The sequence below is a fragment of the Penicillium subrubescens genome (genome assembly GCF_028828155.1).
Source record: "Penicillium subrubescens strain IBT 31985 chromosome Unknown utg000006l_segment0_segment0, whole genome shotgun sequence".
Taxonomy (NCBI): Eukaryota; Fungi; Ascomycota; class Eurotiomycetes; order Eurotiales; family Aspergillaceae; genus Penicillium; species Penicillium subrubescens.
The window spans coordinates 2239857-2258525 of NW_026643156.1; the positions used below are offsets into that span (position 1 = coordinate 2239857).

Sequence of the window (18669 nt, forward strand, 5' to 3'; positions counted from 1 at the left end):
GTTCCGACCTTGTCTGATCCAATGATCATCACCTGGTCCAGTACTGCCTCAGGCCATCAATCCTCCTCTCTCTAGTCATCCACGGTTTCCTCCTCCTTCGCCTCCGCAATGGCGCCGGCTTATCGCTTCTTGTCTTTCTTTTAATTGCCCTCTTCTTTTTAGCCTGGCCTTAGCTTGGAACCTTTAACCCTGCGTCCTCGCTTCCCCTCACTTTTGCCCATCCTGGCACTTGCCCTTTCACTCTTTTCATCACTCTACGACCTTCCGCTCGCCCCCAATTTGAACCACCTCTCCTCCCCCAGTTCGGTCTCAGGAGACCTCCCATGAACCTCATGCTGCGTTAAATCGCCCCCTCCGCTTAATCGAAAGTGCGCGCTTGCAAGTCTGGAACTCCGCTCGTTTTTAGTCCAGCTTGAGAGACAAGATCCCCGAGCCACAGCTGTTGCTCTCCCCTCATCATGTTACTCAAACCCGCGACACCCCTCACCATCTTACTGCTAATCGCATTCGCCCTCCTCTTGCTGTCATGCCTCTCCACCCCTATCGTCAAGGGAATCCCACTGGCGACATTTAAGAATGTCGACTATGGTGTATTTGGATATTGCCAAGGCGATCAGTGTACCAATATCCATGTGGGATACACCGGCAGTAAGCATTTGCGCGCGATATTGTTTCTGCCTACTATCTCGTGGCTAATCATCCCTGCAGACAATATAGATAGCACCGGCGGCGACTTCAATCTCCCCTCAAGCACTCGGAAATCGCTTTCGTCCATCTTGATCGTCCATCCAGTCGCAGCCTTCCTCACTCTGGTCTGCCTCTGTCTTGCCGGCGCCGCTCACTTCCACGGCCCATCGCACTCGCCGCGCTTCTTGCTTGCCCTCTTGATCCTACTCTTACCCACCCTTCTAGTGACCCTGCTCGCATTCCTTGTCGATGTCTTGCTATTCGTGCCACACTTGCGATGGGGAGGTTGGATTGTCCTGGCGTCGACCATTCTTCTCGTCTCATGCGGGGTGGTGACTTGCGCCATGCGCCGTACCCTAGTCAGTCGCAAGGCACGGAAGCGTCGCATTGCTGAGAATGCAGAGATGAGCGGTGAGAACTACTATAACCGACAGAATGCTGCGGCGGCTGCCGTGGCAGCTGCGCCAGTCGCGACCGAAACCAAGGAAGCCATGGTTTCTGGTTCTCCCACCTCGGAATCAGGCCCAACATTTGCCACGTTCCGCACGGAGACGCGTACTAGCGACGATGACCGGACTCCGCTCAACTCTCGCAACGCCAATGGCATGCACGATGTTCCGCCGCCGGATGCCCCGTTTCCTAATCGCCATGGATCCCCCTATCGCTCTCCCCAGGAGGAAGCCGGCGTGCCTCCTGTGGGTCCGTATGGTAATCCCCAGATGATGCGCAACCCCTCAGATCCTAGACTCCGCCCCCAGTACTCTGATGGTAGCATGGGTTCGCGACGCGGTGGCGCTCCGCCCGGGTTCGGTCCGCGTGGCCGGGGAGGATACCCTCCTCGAGGCGGTTACGGACGAGGCGGCCCTTACATGGGACCGCCTCGAGGTCCTCCTGGCGGCCGAGGAGGTTATATGGGAGGACCAATGCCACCGCGCGGCCGTGGGGGCATGATGCCCGGTCGTGGAGGACCTCGCGGTGCTCCTGGTTATTCAGCGGGTCCCAATCGCAGCTTCGACTCGTACGGCCGACCTATCGAGGACGCCTATGATCAACCCGGAATGGCGACGGGTGGAGCAATGCGTGAACCCTCCCCGGGGCCGATTGGCATGGCGGTGTCCGCAGATAACGTGGGCCAGGCCATCGAAATGCAGCCCCAAATGCGCCGTCATGACCCTTATGCGTCGGAGCAGTCAATAGGCCATGAATCTAACCCCCACGCGTTATCTGTCAATGGAGCCCACGCGCCTCTTGAGAGTCCAACGAGTCTGTACAGCAGTACTGAGTAAGCTTTTCCCATGACATTTATTCTTTAGTGACCCGGCTAACCTGCGCGGTCGTAGCTCGTACGTTCCTGCCCGTGCTGGATGGGGTGCACAGGAATCAGATCGTCATCTTGCTTCGCGACCCTCACCATCCCCTGCCCATGCTGGTACTGGGAAACATTCCACCAACTACTATGAAGACGTGGACCCACGCTTTGCACGTCGCCCTTCACCACAGCCTAACTCGTCGCTTCCTTCTTCTCTCACCCCCGGAGGTGGTCATTGTAAGTCTCCGCAGCAGACAATCGACTTTGTTCCTTCGCTAACACTCATTTTAGTCTGATTTCTGAGTAATTTCATCTCGCTCTCCTTCCAATGATTCCACCGGCCTTGACACACCTTTCCTGCGATACCCCTTTTCATCCCCTTACTACGCCCTTTTTTTCTTGGAACGACTGGTGATTTTCTCCTAAACAACATGGCAATGCGGGTCATTCTGGAGAGTGGAGTTTTTGGTGTCTAACGATCTTACTTGGTGGTCCTCGTCTCGATTTTTCTGTTCTTTTCTTCTCAGGCATCACCAAGAATGGTCGTGTACGAGTGTTTTCTTTTCAATCGAGTGTGCATAGCAGATGCTGGCTCTTTTCTGCCTTTGTTACGATACTCGATATGTACAGATGTTGGTTGATGCGTTGTACAGAGTTCGATATCCTACCGCCTATTTTTCTCGTCTTTGACTTTTTCTTCCGGACACGAAAAGCACTTTGTGCCCATTTCCGCATTCCAAGTTTCTTTTTTCTGATCCAACTGACTTATCTGGGTAATCTGTCATCTACATACCCGAATCTACATATATTTCTTTCCTTTTTGTCTGTAATTTGCTTCGTTCCATGGAACATGGTTCCAGGGTCCGTTCTGCACGTGACATGACGTCGTAGCCCAGACTTGTAACACAACTGCCCCATCGCCATTTCCTCGTTGGTCGCCGATCATGACGGCCACGCTTGCGCCGTTGACATAAAGCTTGATTTGGGCAAGCGCCACTAACTTCTCACCCAGCGCACGGTCTCTCCACTCCCAGTAGAGAACCTACTCATTTAATGATGCGTTATCGCTTGACCGTAGCTCTGGTTTCGTGATGTTTCCTCTCTAGTGGCGCAAACAACCGTCTCTATGGACATCGACTCCGGGATTACTACACAGGATGAATGACCCAGGGCTTGACGATGCCATCGCTGACGAGGCCAATGCCCTCGATCATACTTCACCTTATGATGAAAACGACGATACTCGTGAGATAGATGCTCATCAACCACACGCGGCGCGATGGTGGCTTGCCAGTACAGCATACCCATTAGTTGCCGTATGTAACACTTGACCTCTTCAAAATCGATGTACAGGTCTAATCTTTCTTCAGGGCACGTTCGGGCCAATGTCTAGCGCTTTCAGTATCTGCTCGTTATCTCAACCATGGCGCATGGAAATACTCCCCGGCGGTGGAGAGCAAGATATCACTGATCCAAAATGGTACACCCTCGCATTGAAAATGGTCTTGTTCAAATACTAATCCTCGGTTATCAGGGTCACCGCACTCAATGCAGTTTCGCTGGTTTTTGCGCTCATCGCAAATCTGGCTCTTTCATTAAACATGGCACGACGCATCCGGTTCGAAGTCGCTCAGCCGATTATTATCATCGGATGGTACATATCATCTTTTCTGCTGCTTGGTATCTTGATCGCCTTGGGAGTTCTCATGTACCGACCGCAAAATTCCCAGCATGTCTACACGCAAGCGTACTTCTATGGGACGTTCGCTGCCGGGCTCTACTTTATCATCGCATCATTGCTGGTCGTAACGGCATGGGGTGCTCACAAGGGTCATTACAGTCGGGAGTACAAGTTGACCACCAGTCAACGGACTCTGATGCTACAGACTATCATCCTGTTCATCTACCTCCTTGGGGGTGCAGCAGTCTACGCCAGGATTGAAGGTTGGAAGTTCATGGATGCGGTGTTTTGGGCTGACTTCACTCTACTTACAATTGGTATTGGCAACTTTGTTCCGATTACCCATCTGGGACGGGGATTACTCTTCCCTTACGCTGTTGGTGGCATTGTCATTCTTGGTCTCATTATCTCTTCCATTCGGACACTCATGTTGGAGCATGGACGGCAAAAGATCGCCGACCTTCTCACTGCACGTACTCACAAGTTCTTGGTGAAACAGGCGTTTTCGGAGCGGAACAATCGTCTAGTTCCAAACCTGCGCGTTGATGAGAATGAGGCAAACGAACTTAGCGATCGCGAGAGACAAAAGCGAGAATTCATCACGATGCGACGTGTTCGACAATTAGCCACAGTGCAACACAAATGGATTTCACTCATCATGTCTCTGGTTGTCTGGATGGCTTTGTGGCTCATTGGCGCAGCCATTTTTTGGCGTTCCGAGGATCATCGCCATTGGACGTATTTCGAGGCTCTCTATTTCGCCTACACGACACTTCTCACCATTGGCTTTGGTGACTTCTACCCAGTCAGCAGTCTAGGCAAAGCATTTTTCGTCTTCTGGTCCCTTCTTGCCGTACCCACCATCACAATTCTCATCTCCAACATCTCCGACACCCTCATCCGCTTCGTCAAAGATATCACCCTATTCATTGGTGAAATCACCATTTTACCCGGCGACGAACCTTTCCACGACCGTATCAAGGATCTATTCCGCATCTCCTGGACAGACAAATGGCTCCAAGATACCACCGGCGAGAAAACCGGCTCTCAAGATATCCTCAACGAGCCCAGCAATGGCACCAATCGAAACGAGTTCAACAGACGCCGCCACGCCGTCGAAGCAGAAGAACACAAGAGAGAAGAATCCGCCCGACGCCGCGGCGACATCGCCGCCGAAAACGTCCACCACTACCACTACCTCCTCTTCCGGGAGGTTCGGAAAATGATGGACCTCGCCACGAAAAACCTATCCAAGGAATTCGACTATCTAGAGTGGGAGTATTATCTTGCTCTTATCTCGGGACAATATAAACCACCATACGAGTCAAGCACGGCGCAGGCGAAGGAGGATGTGAAACGGCAGAAGGAGTTCCGGGATTGGAGCTGGATTGATAAGAAGAATCCGTTGTTGGGGGAGAAGAGTGAGGTGGAGTGGTTGTTGAATGCGTTGACTGAGGCTTTGGAGAGGGAGTTGAAGACTGCTAGTCGGGATTATCATTCGCCGGATGAAGGGGAGCCCGAGGTTGAGGGTGGTGCTGTTGGGGTTTCGGAGGATCGGGGCGCTGAGGGGCTTGGGTCTGGTAGTGCTAGGGAGGATTGAAGACGTGATGGATGGATTATTGTCGACTTGTTTTACTTAGGTATCTATTACCATGGGATTTGACATTTGTAACCATAATATCGAGCTTTGCCCCAATCCGCAGTACGATTGTACGCTATCTCATTTCCAATAGATCCATTGCGTCAAGTGAGATAGCGAATAATACCTGGAATCAAGGGAGTGGAGCTTCCATGAAATAGAAGGGTACGATATCGATGATCTGATAAGTACCTATTTGTGAGCACCAGGTGAGAAAGACACATTTCTTAAGATGGATAACGAAACTTATCTATCCAATATGGTAGACACGGGCACTAGTAAGATCGAGGTTGGGAGGGGCATACACGGCACACTTACATATGTAGGGTCCCCTCAGGAATGGATATATATCTCCACAGAACTAGGTAGGCAGGTCTGCCAATCTAGTTTATATGACTTAACTTTGTGTACACAAAACCCGAAGACCTATCCATGTATGCAAAGCCTAGGTAGGAATTAGAAATTAAATCCGAGGCGCATCATCTGACTTCTAATTGGTTGGAAGTGTGTGAGCGAAATCATTTTGCTTTGTTGATAGCCTCAAAACGAGCTAAATCCCGTGGCGCGCACCCCGGGATGAGGGATACTTGAATGGATGTCTTCTACGAGACCTGAGTTAGACAGCCATCCCTGGATCGTAACCACATTTGACCGCTTAACTACTTATAGACTGTCCTGCTACACGTCCCTATCTTTGACACTTACAGTAATAGACTTCTAATACTTTGTGTCGGGGGCCGCATGATAACAAGCCGAAAATAGGAGTTGGGTGGGCGACGCAGCGGTGACGCGGCCTCGTTGTTCGATTGACTCGCAGCTAGCTCGCTTGGAAATAAGAATATCCACTTCATGGCGGTATCTGTGCCTTTCCAATCTGTCCACCCCCGCTGTCCCGTTGCAACGGCATTTTGTGGCTCAAGGTAAGTCTATCGTCGCCGTGCAGTATCGCAAGTGCCGGTTTAGGTTCTTATCTAGCCAATATTAAATGTCTTGACAAAGAGAAGTGCCGAGATGGGCGAGATATGATCGAGCTCGTTAGTCGTTACCTCTAAAGCGACATTGAGGACATGTAGAAGTATACAGCAGGATCAGGTGAAGTTTTCCTTTCGAATATTGGAGGGAGGTGCGCATAGCGATCTAGGTTTGTGATCGCGTATTTCTGCCATGCTATGGAATTGTTAATTCCTGATTCTCGATGTCCACATGAAGTTGCCGAGTAAATACGGGGTCTGGGGAAATTTCATATGTGATTGTGTACCGTAATGAATAATGCCGTGCCGCAACGTCCACTCAGAAAACTCCTCGATACGGCTAATTAATCTAACTAACTACGGAGTAGTTAGTTATGGTGCTTACGGCGCTGACACAATGAGACTAGTGGCATTGGCCTTAAGAAGTGCCGAACAGCTTGGCATTACGCCAATTAGCTTTTCTGAATGTCATATCTCAATCAACCAGTTTGATATCCACTATACAGTGCTAAAAATCAGGTCCAATCAATCCGTGACTGAGAGCAGTTGAAGGCGCCATTCTCCACCTCTTCTGTTATCGGAAATACTCCGGAAAGAGTCACGCAAGTTACACCACTACTGTACACTATAAACGCTTAGTACAACACTAGCGAGTACAACTCGACTCACTAACTATCCAGCGATTTCTGATTTATTGGTGCGCCATCCGAGAGACCGACTCAGATGATAAGGTCGGTAGGGAAGTAGGTAGCGCAATGGAATCACACGCACAGGCAATGCTGCATACCCCATGGGCGTCCGAGTACGACGACAGACCTGTCCCTCTATCGTCCACTAGGAAGCATTCCTGCTAGTTTCAAATCTGATCTTTCTAGGACAACTAGCTCACGAACAAAAACAGCATGCTTCCACATGGCCTGCCAACGTGCCGCCCCGCATCTCTCGCCCTTGGTCAGTTGCGGGGGTGCGATCATTCCATGGCCACACGCGCGTTGTCGACGATAGGCGAATACCCGATGTGGCTACTAATCGTAGCGGGGACATGACGATATTGTGCTTGATCACCGGACGATACGACGGAGCTCCGGCTCGAGTGCCAGTTCCATGCGATTTGTGCACGATTTAGACAGATGGTACTATTCCTCTAATCTACTCCCATTGAATCGTATTTAAGGGGCAGGGCAGGCCACCAGTCTTCTTGATGCGGGCTATCATTGCTCTTCTGGCCCATTGAATCAAAACTTCTGATCATGGCTGCCAAAACCACCGGGATATCCGTGGCCGAGTTGCCCCCTGTGGACATCCCCTCTCTTCAAGCGCTCAAAGCCGAGCATGAGTTTGACCCCAATCTTCCCACTGAGATTGAGGAAGAGCTGGATGCAGCCTTGCAGACAGGAGATGACGAGATCAAAGCCCATGTCGTCGAGGACTTACTTGAAAACTCTCCTTATCCTGAAGTACGTGCTGCGGTGCTTCCTTACGACGAAGGAGGAACAGGCAACACTATCCGCGCCTGGGTATTAGGCTTGATATTTGCCACCATTGGCTCGGGGCTCAACGCTCTCTTCTCTCTGCACAGTCCCACTATTAGTATCACCTCATATATCGCCGAGGTCGTTGCGTACCCCTTTGGCGTCGCCTGGGCCCGCTTCCTCCCCAATCTTACTTTCACCCTCTTCGGGAACAAGCTGGAGCTCAATCCGGGGCCTTTCTCCAAGAAGGAACATGCTTTGATCACGATCATGGCGAACGCTACCTTCGCCGGCGGCTTTGCCTATACCCTGGATATCTTTACTGCACAGCGAGGCTTCTATGGCCAACGCTATGGCTGGCCCTTCGAGATCTTCACCACTATCTCCACGCAAACGCTGGGGTTCGGTCTTGGTGGCGTGCTGCACCGCTTCCTGGTAGAGCCCGCCGCCATGATTTGGCCCTCGAATCTAGTCAACACGACTCTGTTTACGGCGATGCACGACCGCGGTCTCAACCCGCCCGATCCAGCGAAGACCGCCGGCTGGCGTATCAACCGGTACCGCCTTTTCCTCTATGTTATGACCGGTGCTTTCTGCTGGTATTGGTTCCCTGGATTGATTGCCCCCTTCCTGAGTGTTTTCGCCTTTGTCACCTGGATCAAGCCTAACAACGTGATCATTAATCAACTATTCGGCGGCGCAACTGGAATCTCCCTCATTCCTATCTCGTTTGACTGGTCCATTATCTCGGGATATGTCTATTCCCCGATGATCTCCCCTTGGTTTGCTATCGCCAATACCCTTATCGGTATGGTGGCCTGGTTCTGGATCCTGACCCCAGCACTGCACTACTCGAATATCTTCTACGGTAAATTCCTGCCGATGTCGGACTCGGACAGCTATGATAACACCGGGAGCGTCTATAACGTCTCTCGTATCTTGACCCAACAGTATACCTTCGATCAGGCAAAGTATGAAAGCTACTCGCCGCTCTTCTTATCCACGACATTTGCACTGTGCTATGGACTTTCCTTCGCGGGCCTCGTTGCTGTTATTCTTCACGTGGTCCTGTTTCACGGCAAGGAGGTCTGGCGCCGGATGCGAGACTCCAGGCAGAAGGATGAAGATATTCACTCACGCCTAATGGCCAAGTACCCCACGGTACCTGTTTGGTGGTATGTCGTCGTCTTGGTGATTATGACGGCTATAGGTCTGGCGACGGTGCTGTCCTACCCAACCCATCTCTCCTGGTGGGCGTTCTTTGTGTCGATTATCATCGCCCTGGTTTGGACCCTACCTATTGGAATGGTGCAGGCTACCACGAATATCCAGCTGGGACTGAATGTCATTACTGAATTCATTGTCGGCTACATCCAACCGGGAAAGCCCATGGCGATGATGCTCTTCAAAACATACGGGTATATCTCTATGTCGCAGGCGTTATATTTCTGTCAAGACATGAAGCTGGGTAAGCACTAATCCCGTGACGCCTTTTCATTTGAGGACTTACTAACCATCGTAAAAGGACATTATATGAAGATCCCCCCGCGCGTGACCTTCTGGGCACAGATGGCCAGTTGCGTGTGGTCATCGGTCGTGCAAGTAGCCGTGCTGAACTGGGCCTTTGGCAGCATCAGTGATATCTGCTCCTCCACACAGGCGAACAAGTACACCTGCCCCAATGGGCGAGTCTTTTTCAACGCCTCGGTGATCTGGGGTGTCATCGGCCCAAAACGTATGTTCTCCATCGGCGAGATGTACTCTGGCCTACAGTGGTTCTGGCTGGCCGGACTGGCCCTTCCGATCATGATCTGGTTGGCAGTACGGAGATGGCCGACCAGCGTGTTCAAGTATCTCAATGCGCCATTGATTTTCAGCGGCTCTGGAATGATTCCACCCGCGACGCCGCTCACATATCTCATGTGGGGTATTGTTGGGTTCATCTTTAATAAGTGGATTCGAAACCGGTGGCGCGGCTGGTGGATGGAGTATAACTATGTCGTGTCGGCTGGATTCGACGTGGGCACCGCCTTGTGTCTGATCGTCATGCTCTTCGCTATAAGTCTGAGCAATTCGTCTTTCCCGAGCTGGTGGGGGAACGACAAGGCGCTCTCTACAATGGACTACACCGATACCGCCATCCAGGTCGTCCTGCCGGCAGGCGAGGTTTTCGGACCCAAGAAGTGGTGATGAAGCTAAGCTCAGCAGACACCTTTGCATTTGATTGAACTTGGGATGATTGGTACTCGGTTGCTCCCCATGAGTGCTCAAAAAACAATATATATCACTCGGGAATATAGGGATATATCCTTCATTGAGCCAGTAGATGTCCCTATTCTCTAGAGACCCTTCTTCAATGCGAAGCTTTAGTTGCGATCTGTATTTGATGCTAAAACAGGCAGTATGAATCAGTGCGAAGCGTATGTTATTTTTTTTTAGTACACTCACGGGTCACACTTGGCAACGCCCATGCGGTTTGAATCTAAGAGGCTCTCAAGCATTCAAAGTCATTTCTGCAGATAGGAATGATTTCTTGAATCTGTCCGCCCTTATTCGTATACTTTAAGGCAAATATTCGGAGCCCAGATGTGGAGCCGCGATGGTCCGATCCGAACTTTTTTTCCTTATCGCGTCTCCCCTCCATCCATCAGCGTCATCTCTACATCAGCCTCTGGTATTCGCCCGGCAACTTCCCAGCGCGATACCCTAATCACTTATCCAGGCGATGCCAACCTCGACCAAGACCGATTCCAGTTCTGCACTCTCAGCCCCACCATCCCCCGCCACAACCATGAGCTCTACACACAGCGATGCGCACCCCGCAATTGACAATTCCCTAGACGACATCTTTGGCACTTCACCACCACGAGAGACCAGGGAGGTGCCATCCACCCTTCAGCATGAATCTGCCTCTACGACCGAACCTTCCGACCTGCCCTCTCTACGTCGTCAACACGTTACCGCGGGGTACCGTGACGGAGTCTCAACCTCGAAAGGCGAACATGTCCAGCGCGGCTTCGATGCTGGGTTCCCCGTCGGAGCGCAATTGGGTATGCGGGCTGGAACAATACTTGGTATTCTGGAGGGGATTACACGAGGACTCGAGGACCGGTCTGTTTCGGGCGTGGTGAAGAAACCTGTTGCGCGGGGACCATCGGGGTCAGCGGCGACGCGACCGGACGAGGCTCGTTCAGCGGAGACGGCGGAGTCGCGCCGTCTGTTGAGAGAGCAGGTCCTCAAGATTTATCTGGAGGCTACCAAAGCATTGGATGTGCAGTCTGTCTTCGCGGGCTCCGAGGCAGGGGCTTCTGGTGTGCAAGCAGGGGAGCCCGCGGAAGCTCAACTCGGGCGAAAGGGTGACGCGGTGGTCTCGAAGTGGGAGGAAAAGGCTGCAGTACCGCAGTGGGAGAAGAACATGGAGGCTCTCGAGATGAAAGAAAGCGAAGGAGACAAAGGTGCAGAGCGGAGCTGAAGGTTGAAAGAAGTACACTACTCGACCTAGTTCTTCTGCCCGGTCCTACTGGGTGGATGTTTTTCTCTGCACAAGCTGTTTACCAAAGAGGAATCCCTGCTTGCTGGATTCCTCGGGGGCAGCTTCGCGCTGCCACGCTGCAGCCGCGCGGGCCACTCTCTCTGCGTCAGACCCGCTGTCCGTCCGGCGTCACTGCACGATCGCCCTGGTCCCAGAGACCGGGGTGGTTTTTTGCAGATTCTGCAAGGAGAATCTGCAGCACTATAGACCTGCGGAAGGATGTTCCGGCCGGTGTTGTGTCTGGGAAAACGTCTTTCTTTCTCCGAGACACATGATGGAGCACACGACTTTTTTCTTGTGCAGGGAGGCGTTGTTTTTGACTCCAAAAAGTGATTTATAAGTGGCAGAGTGGTTGGACAAGTGTAATCGAGTTGTGTGTGAGGATGGGCTCCCGGTTGATGTATCAATTGGATTTGTGTACGGGAGGCCCACTATGTGAACTCGGTGTTTGCCCACCCTCTCGAGGCAAACACACAACCCTGCTGCTCCGCTAGCCGCTAGATTTGATTTGTTGTGCCGGAATAGGGATAGTTCCATTGAAATTGGACCCAGAAAACCGCGAGAGATCTGAAACCACCAGGTCGTCGGGTCTCGGGGAACTCATTATACAGCCGGCGGGATCATGGCGCCTTGCGTACGGGCCGACAAGGCCGGGAGAGAGAGACTGGAACTTTTGAATTACCGTTTTGGCTCTGACACATGAAAATCTCTATTGCAAAAGTCGAGGTGTAGTAACGGGTTTGTCAGATGAGGCATTTAAAGTGTGGATCGTATATCAACGCAGATGATAATCTGTTACCTGCAAATCTGATATCCACTCAGATTCCCTTTATCAAATATTCTACGAAAAGACTCTTTGCCCTCCACAGAATCAACTCTTGCAGATTCCTCATTTTCTAAGCCGAGGTTAACATGTCCTAGTAGAAAGTAAAGCGTGGCAAAGTCTCGACGTCGAGTGCGATGCAAGGGGGTTTTTAGTCTAAACTCAGTCATGATCCCAGAATGGAAATCCAGAAACACGAGAAGGCAATAAGCCTCCAACGCGTCGTAAATGGGTAAGTCGTCACACTACAAGAGCAACAAAGTACATTTGACATGCGAAGAAGGGAGTTTGTCGCGGAAAGCTTCAAGTGAAAGGCTAAGCAGTTATACCTCGATGGTTTAACTAACTTCCCCCGCCAGCATTACAAACGTAGCTGAGGGAGTGACGCGCAATTGAGCACTTCAAAACCCACAGAGAAACATGGGTGGGGTGGTTTCATTAGATGTATAGGCTGTTCTCTCCTTCGAGGTCCCTTGTTAATGAATCAATCATTCGAATGAGTTGTGACCATCATCCTGAATTGCTGGGGAATGAACGTATATGACTGAATCATAGTCATAGTCATGAACTGTTCAAGGCAGGGGAGTGTCTGAGACCTAATATCAATGACTTTGTTCAATCGTGTGCTCAGGTCCCTTGTCGAAAACATTTATGCCCATGCAAACTCGTAGCAAATACATTTTATTATTTAGTACCTGCTGGAGGGCTAAGGTCATGAACTATGTACACGAATCCACGAAGGTTGTACCTTGCCCAATAGAGCGAGTGTTCCTTTGAGCAAAGACTCAACTCAAATCTTCAATAGAGAACCCATCTTACCATTCTCACAAACTCGATCAAGCCCCCAAGAACCCTACCCACCTGGAGCCTTACCACAAGTACGAACTTCGCGTCCACTACACCCACAAAAACCCTCACTCTGGAACCCTCCTAGCTAGGTCTCAGCTACCCTCCTGCAAGAAAGAACATGCCAGATCCATCCGACTACCTACCTTGCCCTTCCCCGTACTTCTTCACAAAACCCAGTACCAAGGTTCAAACCCCTGCATCGACCAAGGAGGGAAAGTCTTACACATACATAGTAGCAATCAAAGCTGCAGGGTACTTTGCAGTGCAGCGGGGGGATGTCAGTGCTGCGGATCTTAGACATGCGCCTACTGTAATCAATAGGAAATAGATTCATGTATAGTACATAGAGACATATACTCCACTGTGGACGGACTTGGGCTCGAATAATTGTTAAATGATGTCAAACCCCGTGCATACCGAGATCTAGGGGATGGATCCCGAGTGAAACAATAACAAAATAGAATAAGACAACTACTGGGAGACTGTTGTTGCTGAATGATGGATCTGCGTCGCATCGATGAATACCTCTATAGTAGCAGTGTGGCTGGCTGGCTTCTTGATGGCGTAGGGCGGGGGTGAACATTCCAGGACCACCTAAACGATTACCTAGACAACAAGGTCGCGGGGTATGGAGGAAGAAAAAAAAATCGAGTATGAGAGTCATGTTTCATTGTCTGCATTTTTGTGCAGGAGATCATATTCGCCAATGTCAAATGTGGTAAAAGGTAAAGAGTATGCTTTTGATGCGCCAGATGAGAAAACCATAGAACTGAAATGCAATCTTGAGTAGCCGTACACCGTGTCCGCTTCTAAAATTATTGTAAAAGCCAGACAGAAAGAAAATGCGATATGAACCTGCAAAGGTTGATTTGAAACAAGACAAGTAGGAAATGACATGAGATAGGAAAGCCGAATAGCAGAAGAGCCATTCGCATCATGATGAGGTTATGAGATAAAAGCGATAGAATACAGCGCAGTTAATGGCGCGTGAGATGTAGTCAAACAGTGAGAAACACATCTCGAGACAACAGATCAAAAGAGAGTTGGGCCCGGAAGGGGTTAACAGTAAGGAAATCATAGCCAAGACGGTTTGCCGGCTGAGTGGGTGGTCGTTCGTGACATCGTGTTTGTAGAGTCACCGAGAACATTGGTAACATTGCAATTCGAGGGACAATAGTCCGTGCAATCATTAAGATCATTTTCTTGTATTGGGTTGAAGAAAGCAACCCAGAAGCATCAAAGCGTAAAGTGAGTGTGGGACGTGTCCATAATCGTAGAACACGTGAGTAAACATCAGAAAGAGAAAGATAAAAGATGAAATCGTTGTTGTAGATCGTTGAGGATCGTTGAAACAAAAGGCCGTGGTGATAGTAATTCTTAAAAAGCAAAACGCCGGGTCCCCCAAGTCCACCAGAACTCCCCGTGTAGCCAGCCGTGAGGGTATCAATCAGATTGTAGTCGTGGTTGTTTTCGTGGATGCCTTGTGGCAACTCAATGAGCGAAGGGAATCGAGGAACCGCTTGAAGAAGGGCCGGTGGTCCATAGGATCCTCGAAGGGTGCGGGTGAGTGTTGCTCGTAGCACATGGAGGTCAGCTTCTCGGTTTCCTCCTTGATGTAGTCGGGTGAGTCTGAGCGCTGATAGCGTCTTGTCCGAGCTTGAACGGCAGCTGCAGTTGATCGGTCAATGTCAGAGTCACGCAGGTTGCCATTGCTGTTGTTGCGTGACCGTGGTTTGAGGAGGGAAGTAGTGGATGGTGCGACAAGTCGAAGAGTTTGAAGAGGGTGGTGAGGTCGCAGACCGTCTCGGCTGGTGCTAGGTCGGTCGAGACTAACTCCGCGGTATGATTCAGGAACGTGTTGGCCAACTGAATCTTCGGGCATGCAAGGGAATTTCTCCGGGGCCTCATCGTCAAGCATAGCCTGGTGCAGTCTGGGCTGAGACTTGGCAGCACGGAGCTTTGCGCGGCTGCGAACCTTGCGCAATGTATCGATGGGCTTGCGTGATAAAGACTTGTGCCCAATCGACTCATTGTCGGAGTCGGACTCCCAGACAGAATGCTCGCAATAGGCGTCCATAGTAGAAGTGGAGGGCCGCTCCATGGATGTGGCAGTCCATTGGCGGGAGATGGGAGGAGAGCTGGCGGATGGACTAGGAATAGGACTGGGGCAGTCGTTGGCAGGGATGAAAAGAGCCTGCTCGAAATGTGTGGCATGTGGCTCCATGGTCACTGGGTTGATCAAGCTTGGGGGTGAGATCATGGATGGATCCAATGGAGGTCGTGTTCCGGGGCTTGATTGTTTCCTGCGAGAGCTATGGGAGCTAGGGCGACGGGATATGGGCAAGGCTGGAGGGGGTTTCCTCCGGCGAGATGACGAGGACATGCCTGATATCTCGTACTTCATGGTTGCGGTTGTGGGGATGTTGGAGCTGTGGGCCACAGGAGTAGTGGGCCGAGTGTGTGCCTGGGGGAGTGCCGGCACAGGTGGTGGTGGAGGAAGTTGCTTGGGAGGAGTAGAAGCAGGAAGGTAAAAAGCGCGACGAGGTTCAGATTGGGCGCGCTTTGCGTGATGGTACAATTTCTCAGTCGCCTTGATAACTGCGTCTGGGCAGGCAGCGGAGGAGTAGGTCGAAGAAAAAGAGCTACTTGGAGTGAGGTCGGGAGTACTGCTGTCGGTGTGTAACGAGCTGAAAGAATCCTGGCTGCTGTGTAAAGTTCTGGATTCTTCCTCAGTTGAGGATGTGTAGCGATGGAATCTCAGGTTGTTCTCCAGTTCCAATTGTGCGAGAGTAGACCGATCAGGGCCAGTGTATTGGCGAGAAGACTTGCGAGTGTCCGACGTGTTCCTCTGGTGTGTCAAAGACAGTGTGTAATACTGGCTGTTGTCGTCGCTAAATCTCTCATCGCTCATTGCCGAAGTATACGAGTCCCAAGTTGATGGAGTGGCAGTTATGGACTGCTCGAGGTAGAATGGATCGTTGTTGGACTCTTCCAGCACCTTGGGTCCAGCTTTGGGGAAGTATGTAGATGCTCGCTTCAACGGAGATGGTGATGGCAAGCAGATGGTAGTTTCCGATGTATTCCAATCTGCGTGTAACGCGTCCAACTCGCCTGGACTGTGATTTTCTCCGCGATCCATGGACTACGATTCCAATGCTGGGTGTAGGATGGCAAAGGCGACTCGAACGCGGGGGGTCCTAGGAACAATGGATCATAGAATACGAGAAAGACGAGAGAGAGAGAGAGGGAGGGAGTTGAACCGAGTCAGGGGATGGTTGCCAGAGAGGGAGAAAGAATGAAAGCATCCAGGGTGAAGGGGATATGTTTATAGATCTTCCCAAAAATAGGGCTTGGCAAGCCCCGAGGCCAGTGGCTGACTCTGTTTTTTCTTTTTTCCCAGTGGCCGGGAACAACAGATGCATGCCACTGCAGGTAAACAAAAGCACAAAAGCACAAAAGCACTGGACTCCCGAGGAGCACAGACGATCATGACCTATCCGACCTTACATGACGTTCCCCTTTCCGCTGTGTAGGGATGGGGTTGCAGCAAGGACCACTCTGCTGGGCTGTTCCAGCAAGGGCGGCGGAACAGGGGATCCGGAGGGACAAAAGGACAGTGTAAATAGGATTTGGTGCTTTTGCAGGAGATGGATGATTTGGTTGTTCTTTTGTAGAGGAATTGTGAATGTTTGTAGAGTTGAAGTTCTAGTGGGAAAGAAATCAATTGCTGTCGTGATGTGGTGGTGAACACCTGACAACGCCTGACAGCACAGCACCTGACTCGGCAGACTGGAAATCGAGTCTCTCTCTTTATTTCTCATCATCTCAGTTTTCATTACTCGCCAGGCACCCTCTTCTTTGTCCTCGTACAACAACCATGATGGATCCCATCTCAGCACGCGGTCATGTATCACCCGGTTAGCAGCCTCGCATTGGATGTACGATGCATCCCCGGGGATCCAAACAAACCTCCCATCTACCAGTTCAATGCCTCTTCAAATCCACCCACGCAGCTCACAGCGTCACTAAAATCCCATGCAGAGGCTGGGTCCGCGAGAGAATGTGAGATATCAGCCTTGCCCGTCTCCTGGGACCAGACCAGTGCCGCGGAGGCACTTCCGGATCAGCCACTAAGCTCATCGAGCCCCACCGATCGCCCTGGTCTGTATGTTTGACTCGGACTGGCCGTACGAATGTGCCAATTGACCAGTTGTGGCGAAGGTCACTACTGCTGCCAATGGACAGCCACAATTCTACTCTTGGGCCACCAAAGGGTCCCCCCTCCCCTTGGCCCTTGGACCCTTCCAGCTGCCATTCCTTAATCCAAATTCCTGGGAACTGCGCAACGGCGTTGGACTGAACTGACTTGAGAGCCTCAGATGATGACGCTCGCGACGGTTTTTGTAACGTTCCATCACTGGAATCGCTGGGCTTTTTCCCCCGCACTGAAATTGAGATTCAAAATCCTACCATCGTCATTTGCAATGTCAAACGTCAATTGCGACTCTAATTCTACGCTACGCCATTGTATCCCGTCTGCTTGCTTTTTTGGCAGTGGCTAGTTCAAAGTCCCACGTTTACTTTTTTTTTTTTTTTTTTCCATAGCCCATTGCCCCTCGCCCGTCGGAACACCAGCACAATAAGCACAAGTTGCCCCCTTAGACCGACCTGTTCCACTGTTCCACTTTTCGTAGACTGGGTTTCAGCAGTTATGTGCCTCTCTGTTCTGGACCCTCTGATATCTACTGGCCGAGCTTTGAGCTCGACTTCCCCGTCTGTGCAGAACCCCTCTCTGCCCCCTCTGCCCTGGGGAGCTTCCACCCATACGTCGCCGGATCCAAGTTCCTAACTTTTAGAGTGCGTCGAGGGCCTCGATTTTGCCGCCTAGACTAGTCCTAGTCCCCTTTGTCAGGATGGTCGCTCTATACCCCTTCGGGCGACCCGTACAGATCGTGACAGTCGATAAATCACATTCGTGAGCCGCGGATAGAGAAAGCCGCGCTGCGTGATTTAATTGGCTCATAGGGAGCTCGGTGCTCAACTGGACCAATCGAATGTGGCAAGTTGGTGAGAAACGCGACCTTTGGAATTGTAAGCTGTCAACAGCATTCGTACTGTAGTGTCGTTGGCCGGATCGTAGTACGGTATGGTCGTCGGAGCTGATGGGTGTACATTGTTGTATATATGATATCACCCTGCCTCCATTGCCCCATCAATCTGAACCTTGATCTCGATTCCATCGATACGATTAAATCTTAGGCTCGTACACTCGACGAACGAACGAACTCCTACACAGCGTACTTTTTACATCCTGGCTTCCAAGATGCAGTATAGTACCCATCGAATCGTTCCTGCACACTACAGTATTTCTCTTCCTCACCGTTCACTCATCAAACACCAGTTCCTCATCCCCATCAAGCTAGCTCCCTCCCCACATTCCAATGAAAAACTCTGACATGCATTGCATCCCGTCATTATACAGCCGGAAGCTTGGGAACTTGGAACACCAGACGGACCTGCCCGTCGCCCCGTCTGCACCACCTGCATCGACGCATCCAGACTCGCTGCACTGCAGGCGAATCGATGAGCCGCGCCGAATGGAACTAGGAACTACCTGCTGTTAATAAACTAATATGTATATATATCTACGGCCTGCATCCCCCAACCCCTGATCGGCACTCTTCAAGACCTTCTATGAGTATTAAC

General features: G+C 51.1%; 5 protein-coding genes across 5 annotated transcripts; 4 read left to right on the forward strand and 1 right to left on the reverse strand.

The window, feature by feature from the left end:
• Nucleotides 1-458: 458 nt before the first annotated feature.
• Nucleotides 459-2292, forward strand: N7473_009311 (putative pH signal transduction protein PalI; the record flags this gene model as incomplete). The annotated part of the gene is made up of 4 exons (XM_057155250.1): nucleotides 459-648; nucleotides 709-1969; nucleotides 2028-2233; nucleotides 2288-2292. 4 exons carry the CDS (start codon nucleotides 459-461, stop codon nucleotides 2290-2292), a joined length of 1662 nt encoding a protein of 553 aa, XP_057006380.1.
• An 861-nt stretch (nucleotides 2293-3153) lies between these two features.
• Nucleotides 3154-5277, forward strand: N7473_009312 (potassium channel family protein; the record flags this gene model as incomplete). Its single annotated transcript, XM_057155251.1, has 3 exons — nucleotides 3154-3312; nucleotides 3367-3476; nucleotides 3531-5277. 3 exons carry the CDS (start codon nucleotides 3154-3156, stop codon nucleotides 5275-5277), a joined length of 2016 nt encoding a protein of 671 aa, XP_057006381.1.
• Nucleotides 5278-7537: 2260 nt separating this feature from the next.
• On the forward strand, nucleotides 7538-9949 carry N7473_009313 (uncharacterized protein; the record flags this gene model as incomplete). The annotated part of the gene is made up of 2 exons (XM_057155252.1): nucleotides 7538-9227; nucleotides 9285-9949. The coding sequence occupies 2 exons, from the start codon at nucleotides 7538-7540 to the stop codon at nucleotides 9947-9949; spliced, it is 2355 nt and encodes a 784-aa protein (XP_057006382.1).
• A 535-nt stretch (nucleotides 9950-10484) lies between these two features.
• On the forward strand, nucleotides 10485-11231 carry N7473_009314 (Yae1 family protein; the record flags this gene model as incomplete). Its single annotated transcript, XM_057155253.1, has 1 exon — nucleotides 10485-11231. One exon carries the CDS (start codon nucleotides 10485-10487, stop codon nucleotides 11229-11231), a length of 747 nt encoding a protein of 248 aa, XP_057006383.1.
• Nucleotides 11232-14410: 3179 nt separating this feature from the next.
• N7473_009315 (uncharacterized protein) lies at nucleotides 14411-16102 on the reverse strand (the record flags this gene model as incomplete). The annotated part of the gene is made up of 1 exon (XM_057155254.1): nucleotides 14411-16102. One exon carries the CDS (start codon nucleotides 16100-16102, stop codon nucleotides 14411-14413), a length of 1692 nt encoding a protein of 563 aa, XP_057006384.1.
• Between the last annotated feature and the right edge of the window lie 2567 nt (nucleotides 16103-18669).